The 23,633-nt window shown below is 48.5% G+C and overlaps 1 protein-coding gene across 1 annotated transcript in view; it reads left to right on the plus strand.

Moving 5' to 3' along the window:
* The window catches only part of LOC144773695 (uncharacterized), a 177,775-nt gene that overhangs the window by 27,487 nt on the left and 126,655 nt on the right, over positions 1 to 23,633 (plus strand). Inside the window, 1 exon segment of the mRNA XM_078658843.1 lies at positions 320 to 3,315. Coding sequence (XP_078514969.1) covers positions 1,354 to 3,315 — 1,962 coding nt within the window. The 5' untranslated portion in view covers positions 320 to 1,353.

Consider the following 23,633-nt stretch of genomic DNA (forward strand, 5'->3'; position numbering starts at 1 on the left):
AAGCCACATCTCACTGACCCAGGCCAACACGGTCATTTCCATTTTGCATGGTTGCTTATGTTACTATTCAGATCCAGGTGAACTCTGGTACATACTGGGCTGTCCATTTTGGAGCAGGATCAACGCTGATTTCCATAAGAATGATTATTGTCTATAGTGGCACAGTGAGCTAAAAAGATAGACTAGATTTCTATCTAGAGTAATAACCAGTGGCTGGAATGTATTCATGTTAATTGTTTGACATTTCATCTGAGACATAGTGTACACTTTGCTGCTTATAGATTTCGATATTACAAGTATTCTTGTATCCCTCCAATAGGAGATTCCTGAACACATAATAAGACGAAGAGTAATGAAGAAAATATGACAATTCTGGAAAGCTATCTGAAACTCAAGAAGAACCAGAAATGATGCAAAACAGTAATTCGAAATAGAACAACTTAGTAGGAGACAGAGACTCTCGTAGACGAACAGACAAATCCTGCAAGAATATCAAGTGCAATCCGGCTGCTTCAAGAGGCTGAGGACATCCGTGCTGCTGGACTCTAAAGATTGAATTAAATTAAAATCACAAACATTAAACTGGCAGAACACAATCATTATTAAAATATGCTAGATACCACCCTTTATCTTAGATAATTATCAGGTAGTTACAACAATGCTAGCCTCTCTAACATGATAATATAAAGGCTGTGATGTTAGTACATCATAAACACTGTTTGGCTGGCCCCTATAATCCGTACATTATTCTAGAACATAAAGACTTGGTAATGTTTTTTTTTCTGCGTGTGTGTATTTTATAAATACTGTGCAGGAAATAGACTATTTAGATAAGCTGTGAGATTGCAGTTCTACTCGAAAGTTAATAACGCAAGTTGAAGACACAGCTCCTTATAGGAAGACCATGCATATGTTATCAGTCGTGCAAGAAATCCAGTAACTATTCAACATTATTATTAAGAACAGACAGACTGAAAATACTACACATATCTAGTGACTATTAAAACATAGTAAGTGGTTAAGGAACCACAATGGTCAGTCAGCAAACACGTTAATATGATTTATGCCAAAATATAGCCAATACTTGAACTCTAACCCCAAAGTAAAACACATACAATGGAAGTCAAGCTCCAGATTCTCCTCAGTGCTACTCTATGCACAGGGGAAAACCCATGAGGGCAGAGTTAATGTGGCAAGAGTGTTCATCAGCAATTCCCAACTAAGAGTTCATTAAGAAAGAGAAGAAACAACATAAAGGTTCTATGTTTATGAGAATTTTTTGTCATTCATCATTCCTACACGGACACCAGTAACAACTCAACAGAAAACATATTTTAGTGTAATGAATGTAAGATGACCTTTAATGAGTTATCAACTCTGTGGAGCAAATATCGCACACATAAAGCAGAAAGCACAGACATAAGTAGTGAAAATAGAAAGAGCTTTAGTCACACAGCAAACCTAAAGATCCATCAACCAACACACACAAGGGAAAAACCATACACATGTAGTGAATGTGGTAAGGGGTTTACTTGTGCATCAGAGCTAACCATCCATCTGCGATGGCACACAGGAGAAAAGCCATACACTTGCCAAGAATGTGGAAAGAGCTTTAGCAGTTCCTCTCATCTAATGAGACACCACCTCACACATACAGGGGAAAAACCACACACATGCAGTGAATGTGGTAAGGGGTTTGCTCAAGCATCGGAGCTAACCATCCATCTGCGACGGCACACAGGAGAAAAGCCATACACTTGCCAAGAATGTGGAAAGAGCTTTAGTACATCCGCAAATCTAAAGAGACACTACCTAACACATACAGGAGAAAAACCATACACATGCAGTGAATGTGGAAAGAGCTTTTGTAGCTCTACCAAGCTAAAACGCCACCAGCTAACACACACAGGAGAAAAGCCATACCCATGCAGTGAAAATGGAAAGAGCTTTAGTCACACAGCAGACCTAAAGATCCATCAACCAACACACACAGGGGAAAAACCACACACATGCAGTGAATGTGGTAAGGGGTTTACTTGTGCATCAGAGCTAACCATCCATCTGCGACGGCACACAGGAGAAAAACCATACACTTGCCAAGAATGTGGAAAGAGCTTTAGTACATCCTCAACTCTAAAGAGACACCACCTCACACACACAGGGGAAAAACTACACACATGCAGTGAATGTGGAAAGAGCTTTACTTGCGCATCACGCCTAGCAATCCATCTGCTAAGGCATACAGGAGAAACACCATACACATGCAGTGAATGTGAAAAGAGCTTTACTGAAGCTTCACACCTAACAATCCATCTGCAAAGGCATACAGGACAAAAACCATACACTTGTAGTGAATGCGGAAGGCGCTTTAGTAGCTTTACGATTCTAAAAAAACACCAGAAAACACACACAGGAGAAAAACCATACCCATGCAGTGAATGTGGAAAGAGGTTTACTGTAACATCACTCTTAGCAGACCATGTGCGATTGCATACAGGAGAAAAAACATACACTTGCAGTGAATGTGGAAAGAGCTTTCGTACATCTGCAAATCTAAAGAGCCACCAGCCAACACACACCGGGGAAAAACCATACACATGCAGCGACTGTGGAAAGTGCTTTACTGAAGCAAAAGCTTTAAAGATCCACAAGCGAATACACACAGGAGAAAAACCTTACACTTGCAGTGAATGTGGAAAGAGCTTTCGTACATCGCCAAATCTAAAGAGCCACCAGCTAACACACACCGGGGAAAAACCATACAGATGCAGTGAATGTGGAAAGAGTTTTACTTACGCATCAAATGTAAGGAGACACCAGCGAATGCACACAGGGGAAAAACCTCACATTTGCAGTGAATGTGGAAAGAGCTTTAGTAGATCTACACATCTAAAGACCCACCAACTAACACACACTGGAGAAAAACCATACACATGCAGTGAATGTGGAAAGGGCTTCACTGGGGCAACAAACCTAGCAGTCCATCTCCGACGGCATACAGGGGAAAAACCATACACATGCAGTGAATGTGGAAAGAGCTTTAATACAACATCAGACCTAAATATTCATCTGCGACGGCATACAGGAGAAAAACCTTACACTTGCAGCGAATGTGGAAAGAGCTTTACTGAAGCAAAAGCTTTAAAGATCCACCAGCGAATACATACAGGAGAGAAGCCTTACACTTGCAGTGAATGTGGAAAGAGCTTTAGTAGATCCTCACATCTAAAGAGCCACCAGTTAACACACACAAAGGAAAAACCATACACATGCAAGGAATGTGGAATGAGCTTTACGCGTTTACCAACTATGAAGGTCCATCAGCGCATGCACACAGGAAAAACCACAGATAGGGAATAAATCTGGAAATTTCTTCACTTGAGCATCAATCCTGACCATACATCTGCAAAGGTATGTAGCAGAGAAACCATGCACTTGCAGTGATTGTGAATGTGGAAAGAATTTTGTAAATCCATGTATCCAAAGAGCCACCATCTACCATGCAGGGGAAATAAACATGCAAATGCAGAGGATGTGGAAAGAGATTTACACAAGCCTCATACCTAACCATCCATCTGTGATGGCATACAGAAGAAAAAACATAGAAATACAGTGAATGTTGAAAGAGCTTTAGTAAATCCGTACATCTTAAGAGTCAGCAGCTAACATAGAGATTGAAAAAACACACATGCAGTGGATGTGGAAAGAGGTTTACTCAAGCATAAGTCCTAACCATCTATCTGTGAAGACATCCAGAAGAATACACATACAAATGCTTTGGAGGTGGATTGGGCTTTGCTAGCGCAACATACCTAAAATGCCACCAGCAATTACACATGAAAAACAACATAAAATATGTAGGATGTTTCAGTTATTCATAAAATATAACACACCTCCTGCAAACCCACAGATGTAGTTAGTGAGGGAAGAACTTGCATGATTTATTATGCCTAGTGGTCAATTAGTGAACACACAAAGTGTAAATAACATTGGGTGTGGGAAGAGCTTCCATGTTTTTTCCATCTATATATGCATCGGCAAGTTTACACACAGAAATCTCTTACAGAAGCATCGGATAGGGTGTGTTTCAGTCTTTCACTAAATTATAAGTTGCTGTCAGCAATACATCTAAGAACATAATTTTGGCTACAGTAAATGTTGGAGGGTTTCATTTACTTTTCAGCATTCAGAGTTATAAGGTTTTTCGAGAAACTATGTCTAGACCTTTCGGATGTCAGGTGAGGTTCAATATTGCGCTTTCTAGCTTTGGAAAAACTCAATATGTTGAAACTACCCTCCGCTGTGGAAGGTGTCTTTTACATGCTGTAAGGAGAGGTAGCTCATCTTGTTACTCAATGTATTGGTAACCTTTGACATTGTTGACCACGGGGCACATTTTTTCTATTTCATTCATGTACATGGGGATAGTGGAGGCCTTATTGAATTATGTAAACATTATGTTCCAAGTATATTTCAGTGTATAACCTTTGTTATTTTTGTAGGATAATAATAGGTAACCATGTAGTATGGTCCTACATTTCCATCATGGTGTTCTGATCCTTTCATAAACCACAAGGCTAAAGGTGATGTGGTTTGTAAATATCACCAGATCCCTCAGATGGCAATGTAGGGTCATGTCATAAAAGTGAGCCAGTTTGTATTTTTTATTTTACATGATTATTTTGTGGCAGTTGGGTTAAAAAATGTATTGTTTTTCAAATGGGAATGTTTACTAAAAACTGTAAGTGAAGTCTGGTTAAGGGTGAGATTGTTCATGCTGTTCTCCTGATTCATAAATTAAAATAAGAACGGCCAGGTATGAGTTTTTATCATTGGAATATTACATCAACAAAATGCAATAGTAAAGCTCTGCAGGCTGGTTTGAGGCTGTCCACTTGCTAGTTTGAGGCTGTCCACTTGCTAATGAAACCCATATTTCATAGGGACCCATGAAATGCCTCCAGAACCCCATGGGGTCAGTATAAGAGCATATTACACGATAACCTGCTATGTGTTTGTCTTCTATTATTGTGTGATATCATTTCATTGCTCGGATCTGGGACTTCTGTATGATTGTAAATAGAAGAGTACAATGTGTTGAGGATAGGATACACCTATCTCTTTTATGTATATTTTTCTTTTTTTTAGGAATAAGGATGTGTAGGGTGATCAGATGTCACCATTTGGCAAAAACTTGTCAAGTCTTAGACTTTCTTTTAACAATCATTTTATACAGTCTGTCAGTTTGTATTGAAAATGAAACATTATTATAATACCTACAATGCACAAATAAAGGAACGACCTTTCGAGCAGCATCCGCTTGCCATTGACTCATCTGACCATCCTCATGGTGTCCCACTAAGTATATTTAATAAAAAATAATGATTCTGAATGCATTTTTTAAATAAAAAAAATATGTAACTGTTAGTAATCTTGTCCCATCTGTAAACAACAATATAGATTAGAAATATTTTCTCTTGTGCACAGATGACACTTTGTAGTCTTTGAGCTTTATTGGGCAATACTGTTAAAATGATTTTATGTTAATACATTTTGTCTTATTAAATAGCAATTTTAACTTTCATGGCACTCTGACTGTAGAGCACACTCTGGCACAAGAATGCTCTCCGGGACATAAATGCATTTCTTTTGTTTCTAATAAACTCCAGGAGAAGCAGTGTGTGCTTTCTAGGTTTAACAGATTGAACTGTAACAAACCCACATGGGAATGAGGAAGTAAATGAAACTTCTTCTAAGAAAAGCAGAATATGCTATGGAAAGATGTAGATAATGTATACCACTTGCTAAGCACTCTCTTTTCTTTGAAAAATGCAAAACTAAATATGGAAGTGTGCATCATACACCCCATGTACTTCCATGCTGACTTTATACAGTCTACTGTCAGTTGACATTGATTTGTACGTGTCAAATGAGGGTCGTGTATTGAGCTCTTGCTAACTCTGCCACACCGGAGAGCTGGACTTTGTGTGGAAGGTGACTCTGTGGAAGCCCAATACAATGTACAAATACTTACCTTTTTGTTTCATTGTATTTATTTGATTAAGAAGGCTGTGCTTTACAGCAAATATTACATGGTGATTTTGTTTCTGAAAAATGGCCTTTGAAACTAATGCTAAATGTTAAAAAGTCCTTTTTATGTAAATAATGAAAACAGTATGTATGTTGATGCACATAATGTAATATGGTGTGTATGTTGGAAGGGAAAATGTATTTTGAGTAGGGAAATCTTAACTCAGTCATCCATCAGCAAAGATAATAAGTAGCAAACTGTATTCAGCAGCTTTGCATTGAATGATTTGTCATGTTGTGGATTAGTTATTAGCCAATTTATTTAGCTTTAGCGAAAGCACAAGGGGTTATGTTTGTGCAGAGGGTGGTGCCAGAGAACTGCTGCCACCGGTGGCCACTCTGCACTAACCACCTGCGGACCGAGTTTAAAATTCACCTCCATCCTACAGCTAACATGCTAAAAAAAATCAAACAACAGCATACCGAAACAGTGTGTCATCTGCTGATTCTGGGGAGCAGTAAATCTGCTGCCTGGACTGGCATGTGGGCCTGGACCACTGCTGCCCCAATGTGACTGGTGCGTGCTGAGGCCAGAGAGGGTACTTGGCGTGACCACCTTGCTGACCAATTGAAGGTGGGAGATTAAAGGCATGGGAACTCAGCTAGAAAAAGCCAACGAGGGAGACCTATGTTATCACTGGTGCCTATTCTGTCCAAGTCATTGAGAGCCCTAATTCATGCTGCATATCGCAAAACAAGATTCTGAAGTCAGCGGATTCGTATCTGTTTGCACCTTGCAAGTGCTAATGAGTATATGTACCTACTTTGCCTGCAGAGTAACAGGTCATTGTTGGGCCTGTGTCCTCACCACTGAGGCTAGGGTAGGAGGTCCGACTGTGGGCCACAGTTGTTATTATATGCCTAGGCGAAAGCAAGATCAAACTGCTGAACTACTGTTGCCGCACTCTTGGGGTTTGTGTTTCGCATCAATAGCAATTAAGAGCCTCAAGTCCCAGCTATTAGTGGCTCAGTTCTTAAACGGAATAACTGCACCTTTATAATTTCGTTTGTCACTTTTTAAATAAACTGACCTACCTTTTCGCCACCTCCCCGTTCCACCACTGACACTAGGCCGTATTGTAGTGGAGGGAGGACGGCATCTACCTTTCACACACCGGAAGTGAGTAGACTTCCGGGGCGCACGGGCCACAGGTCATACGGCAAGGACAAAAAGAACATGTCAGCGGACGCGCGCAGCGGGCGCACCGAAGGTGCGCCAAAGGTAAGCCCGTCCGCGGCTCGACCGGGCCCGGGGCCACACCCCTTAGTCAAACCATACAATATACAAGGGAATCCTTATTAGGGATTAATTCCGGCCCAATTAGTTGCACACAGCCACTAAATATGACAAACTGGGTAGGACCATGGAGCTGCAAGATATGCAAAAACAGGTTCGGGCCAAACAAAAACACCCAGGTACTCAGGCAAATGAAAGGCCTACGATGCGGGCTTATCAACGTGAGGTCTATGGACAAGCATGCCCTACACATCTTCGACCTAATAACAGAAAGGGAGCTGGACTGCCTCTTCATGACAGAGACATGGCTGACACCAAACAGTAACCCAGACGTCACAAACTCCCTCCCCCCTGGATACCTCATTTCCAGAGAGGATAGACTGGACCAGAGGGGGGGGATCGCGATTGTCTATCGGGATACACTCAACTGCCTGACTTTTATGATCCCAGGCCTTAAAGGCGCTGAAAATATGGGCTTCGCAATAAAGGTACATGACTCCTTTACTTTTACGGGAGCACTAGTATACCGTCCACCTGGGACACATACAGAGTTTACAGAAAGCATCGGAGAAGCTGTTAGTGACCTAGCCCTTAAATCGGCCAATTTTACAATCCTGGGAGACGCCAATATTCATTTAGACTCCACCAAGGCTAAAACACCCCAAGTACTAACATCGACAGATCACTGCTTTATTCCTTTTGACCTCCCAGTGATGGCTAACAAAACTATAAATAACTTGGGTAGGAAGTCCGGACTCCCCCAGGGGGAACCATGTTGGAAAAATGTGATAGGACAGTCGGAGTTTCTTACCAAAGCAGCAGGATCCAGACCAACCCCTACGGGAGATCCCATTAGGGACAGTCAGTCTTTCAGGGAGTGGATAAATGCTCTAAGTTCAGAAAACAGCTACGCTGCACCGAGGCCAAGTGCCAGAAAGAAGCAGAGGCCTTCTGCCCCTGGTTCTCTTCAGCCCTAAAAGAAGAGCAAAGGAAGGTTAGGGCATTAGAGCGCATGTGGCGCCTAAATTATGTGGAATCTGATCAGATCAACTATAAAGCCGCCCACCGCCACTATCATGGGATGATAAATACGGCTAAAAAAGAACACTTTACGGAGGCTATAATAAAAAGTAATAATAAACAGAAAGAAATCTTTAAAATTGTCAACACTTTTATTAACCCTAAAACCATGCAGAGAGATATCCCCGCCTCTCAGAATCTATGTAATACAATAGCGGACTTTTTTGAGGATAAAATTCAAAAGCTCACTAAGGATTTCCCTCATCCTCTGCCTCAAGAGGAGCCATCAAAAAATAGAGCTGGCACAATGATGGCCCCCATGTCCTCCTTTCAACCGGTTAGTCTAGAGGCATCCAAGACAGAAATCCTAAAGATCAAATCAGGGTCGCCTTTTGACCCCTGCGCTCCGTTTGTCCTCCACCCAATGGTGGAGATTGCCAACCCCATCATAAACAGCATCATCAACTCTTCGCTCAACCTACGGTCAGTCCCTGAAGAATGGAAACTTGCAGCAGTGAAGCCACTGCAGAAATATAATTACCAGACCCTACGACTCTGACAAATCTGCGACCCATCTCCCTGCTTCCTATCTTCTGCAAACTAACAGAAAAATCCGTTAATAAGCAGCTTACTGCATTCTTGGAGGCTAAAAACATCTAGCACCCTAACCAAGCGGGTTTCAGGGCTCAGCACTCAACGGAGTCAGCTCTAATCTTCACCTCCGAAACATTAAGAGCCGCAATGGACCGGGGAAAGAAAGCAGTACTGGTACTCTTAGACCTGTCCGCGGCGTTCGATACGGTCTCCCACACAATCTTGGTGGACCGTCTAGCCGCGGCAGGAATAGCCGGAAATGTGCTGGGCTGGCTGAAAAGCTTTCTACCAAATAGGCGACAAGTGGTCACCCTAGGTCATTTTAGATCAGAAGAAAAGCGACTCAGCTCAGGAGTGCCGCAGGGCTCCTGCCTGAGCCCAACACTCTTTAATATATATATGGCCCCCCTGATTGCTCTCATATCATCCTTCAATATAAATACCATCTCGTATGCGGATGATACGCAGCTCATCCTGGTAATGGAGGATGACACCTGTGAGGCTGAAATGAAGCTTAAAAATTGCCTCAAAGCCACGTTCCAATGGATGAACTTGAACTACCTCAAATGCAACTCTGGGAAAACTGAGATCTTACCATTTGGAAAAGGGAATATGTTCAACCCCACGTTAGTGGAAAAGCGTGGCTCAGTGGTTAGAGGCGGCAGACCCGGAAGCTGAGATCGACCGTGGACCAGGGTTCGGTTCCCGCCTCGGCGGGTCTCGGGCTCAAAAATCCACGGACTCGACAATTCTCGCTCTGGTGCCTACTCAACTCACGGGGTCACACTCTGCGACTCTGGGCAATAGCTTGCTTAATCTCCACTACGGCCCCTCGTGGCGGGATGCCTGGCTTTCACCTTGTGGACACCCTGCCGGGGTTTCTCACAGGGGAATACCAGGACGGGTTCCCTAAGCAAGCAGCTTACGGGCAGCTGTGCGCTTTACAAGTCCAGCACATTTACATTTACATGGTGGCCGGAGGACGCCATCGTCCCTCCAAACACTGCTCTTTCAGTCCGAAACTTAGGGATCAGATTTGATTCCTCTCTGAACTTTAAACAACAAGCAGTGGCCGTAGCAGGAATCTGCTTTGGCATCATAAAGGGGCTCAGAAAATTCTTCGACCGTATACCATTCCCGGCACGAAAAATGGTTGCACTAGCACTCATAACATCACGCCTCGACTACTGCAACAGCCTATATGCAGGGACAAATAGGACGGTCTGCCATAAACTGCAAATGGTGCAACATGCAGCGGTGAGACTGGTGCTGGGATGGAACAGGAGGACGTCAGCCACAGCAGCAATGGACATCTTACATTGGCTGCCAATCCACAAACGAGTTATTTTTAAAATCCTCCTAATCACCTTTAGGGCCTTCCATGGAAACGGACCTAGCTACATTCAGAACATGTTCCTACACTACACTCCTTCGCGTTGTCTGAGATCCCAAAAAGCCAACCTCCTCAACATCCCCAAATTCAGACTGAAAACGAGAGGAGGAAAGGCCTTGGCAGGTTTGGGCTCCAAAGCTTGAAACATACTCCCGCCACCGCTCCGGCAAATCACTACAGAAACAGCCTTCAGAAAGACCCTTAAAACTTGGATATACAGCCTATCCGATACCCACTGCAAAAGCCTAATCTGAGTATGCTGACCTCTATTTTAACATCAACAAGCCCCCGCTGCCCCCTGTCTTTTCCTCTCTAAAGCGCCAAGATTGAGGAGGAGCTACGCTACGAACCAAGATGGCCGCATAAGCTCCCGGCTCCGCCGACCTCCGCCAGCAGCTCGATTATCCTGTCTTTTATCCTGACGCCGCGGCCAGGGCGACTGACGCTGGAATCTGGGGACCACGGTTCGATCCCCGGCTCCGGCGGCAGGTCAGCCCAGCACCATGTGACTCTGGGCAATAGCTCGCTTAATCTTCCGGACGGCCCCCCAGCGCCTAGAGACCCTTACGGGTGATTGTGCGCTTTACAAATGTGGACTTTACCTCACGCCTGCTTTTCTTGTTTATGAAGGTCTACAGCATCCAAAGATACAATCCCGAGATTTTTATCTTATCGGCTGACAAAGATACGCCGTGTTCCATTTCTCGGCCTACCTCCGTGTGGAAGCCGGGGCCTCGATTTCTGGGCTACCCGAGTCAGAGTTGAACAACATCGGCCGTGAGACCTGGACTGAGCCCGGTCTCCCGAAGAGTGCCTGAACTGTTGATTTTTCTCGTCGATCCTTTGCACGATCCACGCCCGGGACACGACATTGTGTCACGCCGACTGCTGTGGTGGGGGCCCGGTGCCCGGAGACCTTGTTGCCCCCTGGGGGTCGACGGGCTGGGTCCTCTCTGGCGGCAAAGGTGTGTTCTGCACGACGAGGAGCGCCCGTTATTTGTGACCGGATTTGCGTGGCCCGTGACTCCGGAGCAGCCGGCCTCCGGGGTTCGAGTCTGGCTCTGTCTCCTACTGAGAGGGGATGGAGCGGACGGAGGGCGCGCCATCTTTACGGGCCGTTGTGGCCGCCATTGGGGCGCTCCATTCTGCGCACAGTCGCAGTGTTCCGGACACTGATGGTGAAAGTGGACGGTATCCTGGGAGCTGAGGACGACGCCTTATTTGGTTCCCGGCTGGAGATGATACCAGCGGTGCATTCTGTCTCAGAGGTCGAGGTCCCTGTGCGTACCCCGGAATTTATGTCTCCTGACGGTCCCCTATTACCGGCTAGTCAGCCCGTGCTTCTCGATAGCGTCTTTGGCTCGACCCTGCTGCCACCTAAAACATCTACGGACGGTCTACCATGTGGCTACGAGTTCCTTGTTGATGGTTTTGGATATTCGCTGTCTTGGGACATCTTTCCTAGTTCAAGCCGTGAACTTTTATCCTGTCTTCGATCCTTTTGTGCTGACCAGAACTTTTCTGGACGCTTTGCTTTTTCCAACAAAATGGCGGCTCTAATGGCAAAGACTCTTCTGATGGACCATACTGGCCAGGGCTGAACTTTATAGCTGGGTTCCGATATAAGAGCTTTTCGTGATTTTGGGATTGTATCTGTAACGTGATGGGCACTGGGTGGCTGTTGTTTATCCTTCCTTTCCCGGTTTGTATACACGCTGATTACTGATTTTAACATGTATCTGGGTGATCGCTGTTGGCGGGGGGTACGAGAGACCGGGAGTGTATTTGCTTTCTCCTCCTCCGCTTTTCTTTCCCCTTCCTTTAGGTATTTCTGGGGCGACAGGCACGCTGCTAGTGGGGTTAGGCCGTAGCCATTGCAGGGGTGCAGGGTGGGGGGTTCGGGGTGGGGTTTTTTATTTTGCCTTTCTTATGTTCTATGGCCCCTTTTCTTTTTCCTTTTTCTTTTACGAGAGTTGGGCTGTATATTTTTCACGGATCCTCTATTGTCCGGGTGTTTTTGCTGACTTGTTTATCCTGTGCCATTAATGGATGGGTCGTGTGGGTGGGATCGCTTTGTTTGCTTCACAGATTGTTTATTTCCTGCTTCCGTTATATGTACCCGTGATGTGCCCTTTACTTCCTACAGTGCTTATTGTTTGTTTATTTCCCCCGCCTGCCCTTATTCTGTATTTCATCGCGAAACACCTGATGTTTGTATCGCCTACTCTTGTCTTACTGTTAAATAAAAAATATATATATAAAGCGCCAAGATGCTCCTTGGAGTGAAGCCCGCGCTATACAAGAGTCTCTTACATTACATTACATCAGTTAATTCCGACCCATTTGTAAACCCCTGATTATACACTGTTTGGAAGTACGAGCTAAACGCTATTTACTGTATCCGTCAATTATCAGTTGTATTAAATACCTCAAGCCTTGTTAAATTTCGGCATTTGTCAAACCTGCCAAAATGTAACTGTGAAAATATATGTTATTTACTGTACCATGTGGATTCTGGTGTATTAAACACCAAAAGGCGCAGGTTAATTAACAAACTCTTAATAGGTGCTATTTATTGCGCCCAATAAATAGCGTATCCCCAGGTATCATTATTTACCAGGTGTGATAAATAGCGCCCACACTCATAAGCAGGGCCTCGGAACACAGACCTGCACATTCACCATCATAATAGGGTGGCTCTCTATGATCACAAATGAGCACCATCTAACTTGAACATTATAAGCAGACTCTGAGGACCTGGGAGTCCTAGCACTCACAAACCCACTACTCACAGGAAAACGAGTACCACACCCCATGCAGATGGGAGATAGCAGAATCTCATTTAATCAGATGCTGAAGCCAGTGGATCTTCTGAAACCAAACATGGGTAAACCAGATCAGTGCGAATCCAAAGCAAATGGGTGTGATAAAACAAGAAAACACAGATACAGCCCTATACACAGCCGGTAGCAAAGCTCTTCCACTGGACCTGAAAACTGGCCGTCCATCATGGATAGGGAAAAACGACTCATAGAATGTCCATTCTTTCCTTTACATGGTACACATACACAAACCGGAAGATAGAATTGATATGGTGGAACAAGAGAAAACTGACTGTGAGGACAAAGTGGCGGCACATGATACCCAACTAACCAAACGTAGTAACTGACTGAAATCAAAACTAAAGACAAAGATTTGGAAGTCCGCTCAAGAATAAATAACCTCTGGCACTGAGCATCCCCAAGACCAATGAAACACATAGCGTAAAACATCACTGTAATACAAGCTGTATCCAGGGGCATCGCCAAGCTGGCGACCAAGATTGTCACTCGGCTGTGAAACTCTGGAGAATGTGCCTGTAAACGGATGCCTGCCGGCACTGCTGAGTGCTCTCTGTTTCTGCATAACATTTGATTCAATGCTCTGAGTGCATGGGATCTTGATTATATGATCTAATGCCGCTTGAGATCGCCGATCGGCACCCTGACAGCAGTCGCGGCCTGACTCCGTCCTTGGAGGCCCAGTGGTGACCAGCACTAGGGCTATGATTTTAATAGTGCAGCAGGTGCAAAGGCACCAGGACCAAAAGCTCTAGGCACCCCACTAAACACAGATTATTCACATATTTTACAACTAAACAGGCTTTAACAAGTTCCATTTTCCCCGAGGCACTAGGTTCATGATATAAATGGTGCAACAGGTGCAGTGGCACCAGACTCAACAATTGTGGAACTCTTTTTCTTACATTAAGGCTGTTTTACTGTTTACTGATACTTATCTTACCCTGGCTGCACACATTTCAAACATGCTTGTTTAACTCTGCTTTATTGGGTGCATCTTTTTTATTTCAAAGTGTTTTTATTGAGTTTTAAAATATAATAAACAGGCAATGCATTGCAATAGACATTTAGCAGGCAAAAATGGCGAGCGAGACAGACATGCATGTCTTCTCTAGTAGACAGTAGGAAAGCAGGGGAATCATGCCCAGTTGGAAAAGCGGTGCCTGGAGATCGGGAAAGGCCCCCAATCAGAGCGTTAAATGAACAAGACAATACTAAAAACCCGCCCCACCCCCCAACTCCCAACTCTAACTCCCTCCCCGCACCCCTACCAGTATGCCAGTCTTCCAGATTATTCGTGTGAGCCATGACAGGCCAAAGTGCTTCAAGGTGTATCGGGTCGTGCTCGGTCCCCCGTGCAGGCCGTGAGGCGCAAGATGCGGAGGTATTTCGGGCATGTAATTTCATGGAATTCCCTGGATAGCAGTGTCAAGAGCGGTTGCCAGGTTGTCTGGAATGAATCAGTAGTGTGTGTGAGCGTGGCCTGGATCCGTTCCATGCCCAGTGTGAACCATAGTTTGTGTAGCCAGCCAGTGTGAGTGGGCGAGGTGGTTGATCCCCATAATGATAGGATGTGTTGTGACGCTGCTTGCATAGCGATGCCCATCTGTTTGCCGCGAGGTGATCTCAAGGGGAATGTAAGTGCATTGGGGAGCCCTAGGAGTGTGTAAGCTGGGAGGCGTGGGATTTCGGTGTCAAATGTTGAGTCTATGTCGTCCAAAACAGCCTTCCAATTCTCCTGCAATGTAGGGCATTCCCACAGGAGGTGAGTCAAGGTGCCCCTTTCGCCACAGCCCCTCCAATATAGCGCGCTCCGGAGCGGGTTACCCTGATTGAGTCTCGCCGGGGTGAGGTGCCAGTAGATAGCCAGCTTTATCGCTGATTCCCTAGCTTTAGTGTTGCGCGTAGTGTGAGCAGCCCTATAGTGTATGTAGCTCCACTCCATTGGGGAGAGAGTCCTTCCGAGTTCGGCTTCCCAGCGTCGTAGACCAGCAGTTTTAGCCGGGTCGGCATCTGGGGAGAGCATCTTATAAAGGTCTGAAATAAGGTGCTTATCTGATTCCTTAGATACAAGCCAGTGTTCGAATGGTGTCATCTGCCGGCCGACCAGGGGGGCGTTATCCGGCTGCAAGAGCCAGTGGCGAATTTGGAAATATTGAAATATGTGAGGCTTAGTCACTCCATAGTCTCGCGTGATGTCGGCGAGTGAGAGGAACCCCTCCAAATCGAAGAGGTGTCCGGCTGATCGGCAAGGCGTATCGCGCCATTGCAGGAAAGCCCGGGCGTCCGTGCCTGGAGGGAACGCAGGGTTGTCAAAGAGAGGGGTAAGTGGGTAGGGGAAGGTCGTGAGACCCTCTTGACCACCACCATGTCCCAAGCTGCCATAGTGGTTCGAGTGATAGGAGAGCGGAGGAGATAACGTGGTCTGTGCTGGCGGGCAAGAAACTGTATCTTCCACAAGGAAGTCTGAGCCATCGCTCTATCTTGGAAGAGCCATCTCTTCTCAGATTTGGGACGATACCACTCCACCAGATAGCGGATTTGCGAGGCCTGGAAATACTGCAACAGGTTCGGGATTCTGAGGCCTCCTTCGTCAACATTTCTGTACGCCACTCGTTTGTGTAATCTAGCGCACTTCTTCTCCCACACGAATTGGTGAATGTCGTGTTGGAGGTCAGCTAACGCTCCCGGCGGCGGCGATACCGGGAGAGTCTGGAAGATGTATAAGATTTTGGGTAAGACCGACATCTTCACCGCTGCTATCCTGCCGAGCAGGGAGAGGGGTTGTTTCGACCAACGCGCAAGGTCGGCCCGGATTTGGGAAGACAAAGTGGAATAGTTATGATTGACCGTTGAGGTCGTGGAGGAGGTTAAAGTGATCCCCAAATACGGAGAAACACACAGAGCAGGTAGAGCACAGGCAGCAGCAGTGCAAGCTTCCCTCACACACAGAGCAGGTACAGCACAGGCATCAGCAGTGCAAGCTTCCCTCACACACGGAGCAGGTACATCTCAGGCAGCAGCAGTGCAAGCTTCCATCACACATAGAACACGTACAGCACAGGCAGCAGCAGTGCAAGCTTCCCTCACACACAGAGCAGGTACAGCACAGGCATCAGCAGTGCAAGCTTCCCTCACACACGGAACAGGTACAGCACAGGCAGCAGCAGTGCAAGCTTCCCTCACACACAGAGCAGGTACAACACAGGCAGCAGCAGTGCAAGCTTCTAACACACACAGAGCAGGTACAGCACAGGCAGCAGCAGTGCAAGCTTCCCTCACACACGGAACAGGTACAGCACAGGCATCAGCAGTGCAAGCTTCCCTCACACACGGAACAGGTACAGCACAGGCAGCAGCAGTGCAAGCTTCCCTCACACACAGAGCAGGTACAACACAGGCAGCAGCAGTGCAAGCTTCTAACACACACAGAGCAGGTACAGCACCAGCAGCAGTGCAAGATTCCCTCACACACGGAACAGGTACAGCACAGGCAGGAGCAGTGCAAGCTTCCCTCACACACGCAGCAGGTACAGCACAGGCATCAGCAGTGCAAGCTTCCCTCGCTCATATAACAGGTACAGCACAGGCAGCAGCAGTGCAAGCTTCCCTCACACACAGAACAGGTACAGCACAGGCAGCATCAGTGCAAGCTTCCCTCACACACAGAGCAGGTAGAGCACAGGCAGCAGCAGTGCAAGCTTCCCTCACACACAGAGCAGGCACAGCACAGGCAGCAGCAGTGCAAGCTTCCCTCACACACGGAACAGGTACAGCACAGGCAGCAGCAGTGCAAGCTTTCCTCACACACAGAGTAGGTACAACACAGGCAGCAGCAGTGCAAGCTTCCAACACACATAGAACAGGTACAACACAGGCAGCAGCAGTGCAAGCTTCCCTCACACATAGAACAGGTACAGCACAGGCAGCAGCAGTGCAAGCTTCCCTCACACACAGAGCGGGTACAGCACAGGGAGGAGCAGTGCAAGCTTCCCTCACACACAGAGCAGGTACAGCACAGGGAGGAGCAGTGCAAGCTTCCCTCACACACAGAGCAGGTACAGCACAGGCGGCAGCAGTGCAAGCTTCCCTCACACACGGACCAGGTACAGCACAAGCAGCAGCAGTGCAAGCTTCCCTCACACACGGAACAGGTACAGCACAGGCAGCAGCAGTGCAAGCTTCCCTCACACATAGAACACGTACAGCACAGGCAGCAGCAGTGCAAGCTTCCCTCACACATAGAACAGGTACAGCACAGGCAGCAGCAGTGCAAGCTTCCCTCACACACAGAGCAGGTACAGCACAGGCAGCAGCAGTGCAAGCTTCCCTCACACACAGAGCAGGTACAGCACAGGCATCAGCAGTGCAAGCTTCCCTCACACACGGAGCAGGTACATCTCAGGCAGCAGCAGTGCAAGCTTCCATCACACATAGAACACGTACAGCACAGGCAGCAGCAGTGCAAGCTTCCCTCACACACAGAGCAGGTACAGCACAGGCATCAGCAGTGCAAGCTTCCCTCACACACAGAGCAGGCAAAGCACAGGCAGCAGCAGTGCAAGCTTCCCTCACACACAGAGCAGGCACAGCACAGGCAGCAGCAGTGCAAGCTTCTCTCACACACAGAGCAGGTACAGCACCAGCAGCAGTGCAAGCTTCCCTCACACACGGAACAGGTACAGCACAGGCAGCAGCAGTGCAAGCTTCCCTCACACACGGAACAGGTACAGCACAGGCAGAAGCAGTGCAAGCTTCCCTCACACTTCGAACAGGTACAGCACAGGGAACAGCAGTGCAAGCGTCCCTCACACATAGAACAGGTACAGCACAGGGAACAGCAGTGCAAGCTTCCCTCACACAGAGGGCAGGTACAGCACAGGCAGCAGCAGTGCAAGCTTCCCTCACACATAGAACACGTACAGCACAGGCAGCAGCAGTGCAAGCTTCCCTCACACACATAACAGGTACAGCACAGGCAGTAGCAGTGCAAACTTCCCTCACACACAGAACAGATACAGCACCGGCAGCAGCAGTGCAAGCTTCCCTCACACACGGAACAGGTACAGCACATGCAGCAGCAGTGCAAGCTTCCCTCACACACAGAGCAGGAACAACACAGGCAGCAGCAGTGCAAGCTTCCAACGCACATAGAACAGGTACAACACAGGCAGCAGCAGTGCAAGCTTCCCTCACACATAGAACAGGTACAGCACAGGCAGCAGCAGTGCAAGCTTCCCTCACACACAGAGCAGGTACAGCACAGGCAGCAGCAGTGCAAGCTTCCCTCACACACAGAGTAGGTACAGCACAGGCATCAGCAGTGCAAGCTTCCCTCACACACGGAGCAGGTACATCTCAGGCAGCAGCAGTGCAAGCTTCCATCACACATAGAACACGTACAGCACAGGCAGCAGCAGTGCAAGCTTCCCTCTCACACAGAGCAGGTACAGCACAGGTATCAGCAGTGCAAGCTTCCCTCACACACAGAGCAGGCACAGCACAGGCAGCAGCAGTGCAAGCTTCCCTCACACACAGAGCAGGCACAGCACAGGCAGCAGCAGTGCAAGCTTCTCTCACACACGGAGCAGGTACAGCACCAGCAGCAGTGCAAGCTTCCCTCACACACGGAACAGGTACAGCACAGGCAGGAGCAGTGCAAGCTTCCCTCACACACGCAGCAGGTACAGCAAAGGCAGCAGCAGTGCAAGCTTCCCTCGCTCATAGAACAGGTACAGCACAGGCAGCAGCAGTGCAAGCTTCCCTCACACACAGAACAGGTACAGCACAGGCAGCATCAGTGCAAGCTTCCCTCACACACAGAACAGGTACAGCACAGGCAGCAGCAGTGCAAGCTTCCCTCACACACAGAGCAGGTACAGCACGGGGAGGAGCAGTGTAAGCTTCCCTCACACACAGAGCGGGTACAGCACAGGGAGGAGCAGTGCAAGCTTCCCTCACACACAGAGCAGGTACAGCACAGGGAGGAGCAGTGCAAGGTTTCCTCACACACAGATCAGGTACAGCACAGGCGGCAGCAGTGCAAGCTTCCCTCACACACGGAGCAGGTACAGCACAAGCAGCAGCAGTGCAAGCTTCCCTCACACATGGAACAGGTACAGCACAGGCAGCAGCAGTGCAAGCTTCCCTCACACATAGAACACGTACAGCACAGGCAGCAGCAGTGCAAGCTTCCCTCACACATAGAACAGGTACAGCACAGGCAGCAGCAGTGCAAGCTTCCCTCACACACAGAGCAGGTACAGCACAGGCAGCAGCAGTGCAAGCTTCCCTCACACACAGAGCAGGTACAGCACAGGCATCAGCAGTGCAAGCTTCCCTCACACACGGAGCAGGTACATCTCAGGCAGCAGCAGTGCAAGCTTCCATCACACATAGAACACGTACAGCACAGGCAGCAGCAGTGCAAGCTTCCCTCACACACATAGCAGGTACAGCACAGGCATCAGCAGTGCAAGCTTCCCCCACACACAGAGCAGGCACAGCACAGGCAGCAGCAGTGCAAGCTTCCCTCACACACAGAGCAGGCACAGCACAGGCAGCAGCAGTGCAAGCTTCTCTCACACACGGAGCAGGTACAGCACCAGCAGCAGTGCAAGCTTCCCTCACACACGGAACAGGTACAGCACAGGCAGGAGCAGTGCAAGCTTCCCTCACACACGCAGCAGGCACAGCACAGGCAGCAGCAGTGCAAGCTTCCCTCGCTCATAGAACAGGTACAGCACAGGCAGCAGCAGTGCAAGCTTCCCTCACACACAGAGCAGGCACAGCACAGGCAGCAGCAGTGCAAGCTTCTCTCACACACGGAGCAGGTACAGCACCAGCAGCAGTGCAAGCTTCCCTCACACACGGAACAGGTACAGCACAGGCAGCAGCAGTGCAAGCTTCCCTCACACACGGAACAGGTACAGCACAGGCAGAAGCAGTGCAAGCTTCCCTCACACTTCGAACAGGTACAGCACAGGGAACAGCAGTGCAAGCGTCCCTCACACATAGAACAGGTACAGCACAGGGAACAGCAGTGCAAGCTTCCCTCACACAGAGGGCAGGTACAGCACAGGCAGCAGCAGTGCAAGCTTCCCTCACACATAGAACACGTACAGCACAGGCAGCAGCAGTGCAAGCTTCCCTCACACACATAACAGGTACAGCACAGGCAGTAGCAGTGCAAACTTCCCTCACACACAGAACAGATACAGCACCGGCAGCAGCAGTGCAAGCTTCCCTCACACACGGAACAGGTACAGCACATGCAGCAGCAGTGCAAGCTTCCCTCACACACAGAGCAGGAACAACACAGGCAGCAGCAGTGCAAGCTTCCAACGCACATAGAACAGGTACAACACAGGCAGCAGCAGTGCAAGCTTCCCTCACACATAGAACAGGTACAGCACAGGCAGCAGCAGTGCAAGCTTCCCTCACACACAGAGCAGGTACAGCACAGGCAGCAGCAGTGCAAGCTTCCCTCACACACAGAGTAGGTACAGCACAGGCATCAGCAGTGCAAGCTTCCCTCACACACGGAGCAGGTACATCTCAGGCAGCAGCAGTGCAAGCTTCCATCACACATAGAACACGTACAGCACAGGCAGCAGCAGTGCAAGCTTCCCTCTCACACAGAGCAGGTACAGCACAGGTATCAGCAGTGCAAGCTTCCCTCACACACAGAGCAGGCACAGCACAGGCAGCAGCAGTGCAAGCTTCCCTCACACACAGAGCAGGCACAGCACAGGCAGCAGCAGTGCAAGCTTCTCTCACACACGGAGCAGGTACAGCACCAGCAGCAGTGCAAGCTTCCCTCACACACGGAACAGGTACAGCACAGGCAGGAGCAGTGCAAGCTTCCCTCACACACGCAGCAGGTACAGCAAAGGCAGCAGCAGTGCAAGCTTCCCTCGCTCATAGAACAGGTACAGCACAGGCAGCAGCAGTGCAAGCTTCCCTCACACACAGAACAGGTACAGCACAGGCAGCATCAGTGCAAGCTTCCCTCACACACAGAACAGGTACAGCACAGGCAGCAGCAGTGCAAGCTTCCCTCACACACAGAGCAGGTACAGCACGGGGAGGAGCAGTGTAAGCTTCCCTCACACACAGAGCGGGTACAGCACAGGGAGGAGCAGTGCAAGCTTCCCTCACACACAGAGCAGGTACAGCACAGGGAGGAGCAGTGCAAGGTTTCCTCACACACAGATCAGGTACAGCACAGGCGGCAGCAGTGCAAGCTTCCCTCACACACGGAGCAGGTACAGCACAAGCAGCAGCAGTGCAAGCTTCCCTCACACATGGAACAGGTACAGCACAGGCAGCAGCAGTGCAAGCTTCCCTCACACATAGAACACGTACAGCACAGGCAGCAGCAGTGCAAGCTTCCCTCACACATAGAACAGGTACAGCACAGGCAGCAGCAGTGCAAGCTTCCCTCACACACAGAGCAGGTACAGCACAGGCAGCAGCAGTGCAAGCTTCCCTCACACACAGAGCAGGTACAGCACAGGCATCAGCAGTGCAAGCTTCCCTCACACACGGAGCAGGTACATCTCAGGCAGCAGCAGTGCAAGCTTCCATCACACATAGAACACGTACAGCACAGGCAGCAGCAGTGCAAGCTTCCCTCACACACATAGCAGGTACAGCACAGGCATCAGCAGTGCAAGCTTCCCCCACACACAGAGCAGGCACAGCACAGGCAGCAGCAGTGCAAGCTTCCCTCACACACAGAGCAGGCACAGCACAGGCAGCAGCAGTGCAAGCTTCTCTCACACACGGAGCAGGTACAGCACCAGCAGCAGTGCAAGCTTCCCTCACACACGGAACAGGTACAGCACAGGCAGGAGCAGTGCAAGCTTCCCTCACACACGCAGCAGGCACAGCACAGGCAGCAGCAGTGCAAGCTTCCCTCGCTCATAGAACAGGTACAGCACAGGCAGCAGCAGTGCAAGCTTCCCTCACACACAGAACAGGTACAGCACAGGCAGCATCAGTGCAAGCTTCCCTCACACACAGAACTGGTCCAGCACAGGCAGCAGCAGTGCAAGCTTCCCTCACACACAGAGCAGGTTCAGCACAGGGAGGAGCAGTGCAAGCTTCCCTCACACACAGAGCAGGTACAGCACAGGGAGGAGCAGTGCAAGCTTCCCTCACACACAGAGCAGGTACAGCACAGGGAGGAGCAGTGCAAGCTTCCCTCACACACAGAGCAGGTACAGCACAGGCGGCAGCAGTGCAAGCTTCCCTCATACACGGAGCAGGTACAGCACAAGCAGCAGCAGTGCAAGCTTCCCTCACACATGGAACAGGTACAGCACAGGCAGCAGCAGTGCAAGCTTCCCTCACGCATAAAACATGTAAAGCTCAGACAGAAGTTCTACTTGTTTCTTCTCTCTCACACTCACACACACACACGCACAGATATAGCACAGGCAGCATCAGTGCAAGCATCCCTTGCATAACCGGTGCAGCACAGGCAGCAGCAGGGTGCGCGCGCACACACACACACACACTCCCCCCACCCCAACACCATCCCCTGCATAGAGAACAGTTACAACACAGGCAGCAGCTGTGCAAGCTTCCCTCACGTCGAATATTCCAGCACTGACAGCAGCACTGCTTGTTTCTCTCACACACCAGGATACAGCACAAACCGTAGCAGACAAGCTTCCATTAGTCTCAGTACAGGAAGAGCCTCCTTCATATTAATAATTATAATCATTATTAATGCAATTATTTTTAAATGAACATTCGTATAGCGTTAACAAACACTACCAAAACAAAATCTCTTGGTGCTATTAAGTCAACAAGGACTACAAGTAGAAAGGGCGTGTTTTATGCACCGCTTGCAGGTTGTCAAAACACATAAATTAAAGGCATTGTCATTTAGAATGCCAGTAGCTCTCATAATCTCGCAAATACGAGACCTATTGCATTGCAAATGCTTGTTTATTTACTTACGCGCTTCTACATAGCGCGGACTCCACCCGAAGGCGCCCGAGCGCCCCACACAAGAAACAGAACTGTTACACGCGGAGAACACTACCGCGAACAAACTACAAAAGCCGGCGCTAAGAGGCAAAAGCGACAACCGCGAGCAAACTAATACACAAGGTAGCAAAGGTGCCATGAGGAAAAATTGAAAGTGTGCAGGTTACACGAGAAAACAAAGTACCAATAGAGGTATAATACTGCAAAATAAGCTAGACACTCAGGCACTCTGCCTGAACCCATCCCCCATTGGGCCTCCGAGGCCCCCATTCCCACCGTCCTCCGTCTTTCAGCCATTATACATTCTTCACTCCGTGGATGCCTTGAACCTCGGCCTGTAACCCACGTGCTGACCGCCGCCTGCTCCAGCCCATTCCTGCGACCAGACCAGGCAGCTCTTCCCCCTGGGCCCCCATCCTCACTTGTGTGCGGCACGGGACCCCAGTGGAGCAATGCA

This window comes from Lissotriton helveticus, chromosome 8 (assembly GCF_964261635.1).
Source record: "Lissotriton helveticus chromosome 8, aLisHel1.1, whole genome shotgun sequence".
NCBI lineage: Eukaryota > Metazoa > Chordata > Amphibia > Caudata > Salamandridae > Lissotriton > Lissotriton helveticus.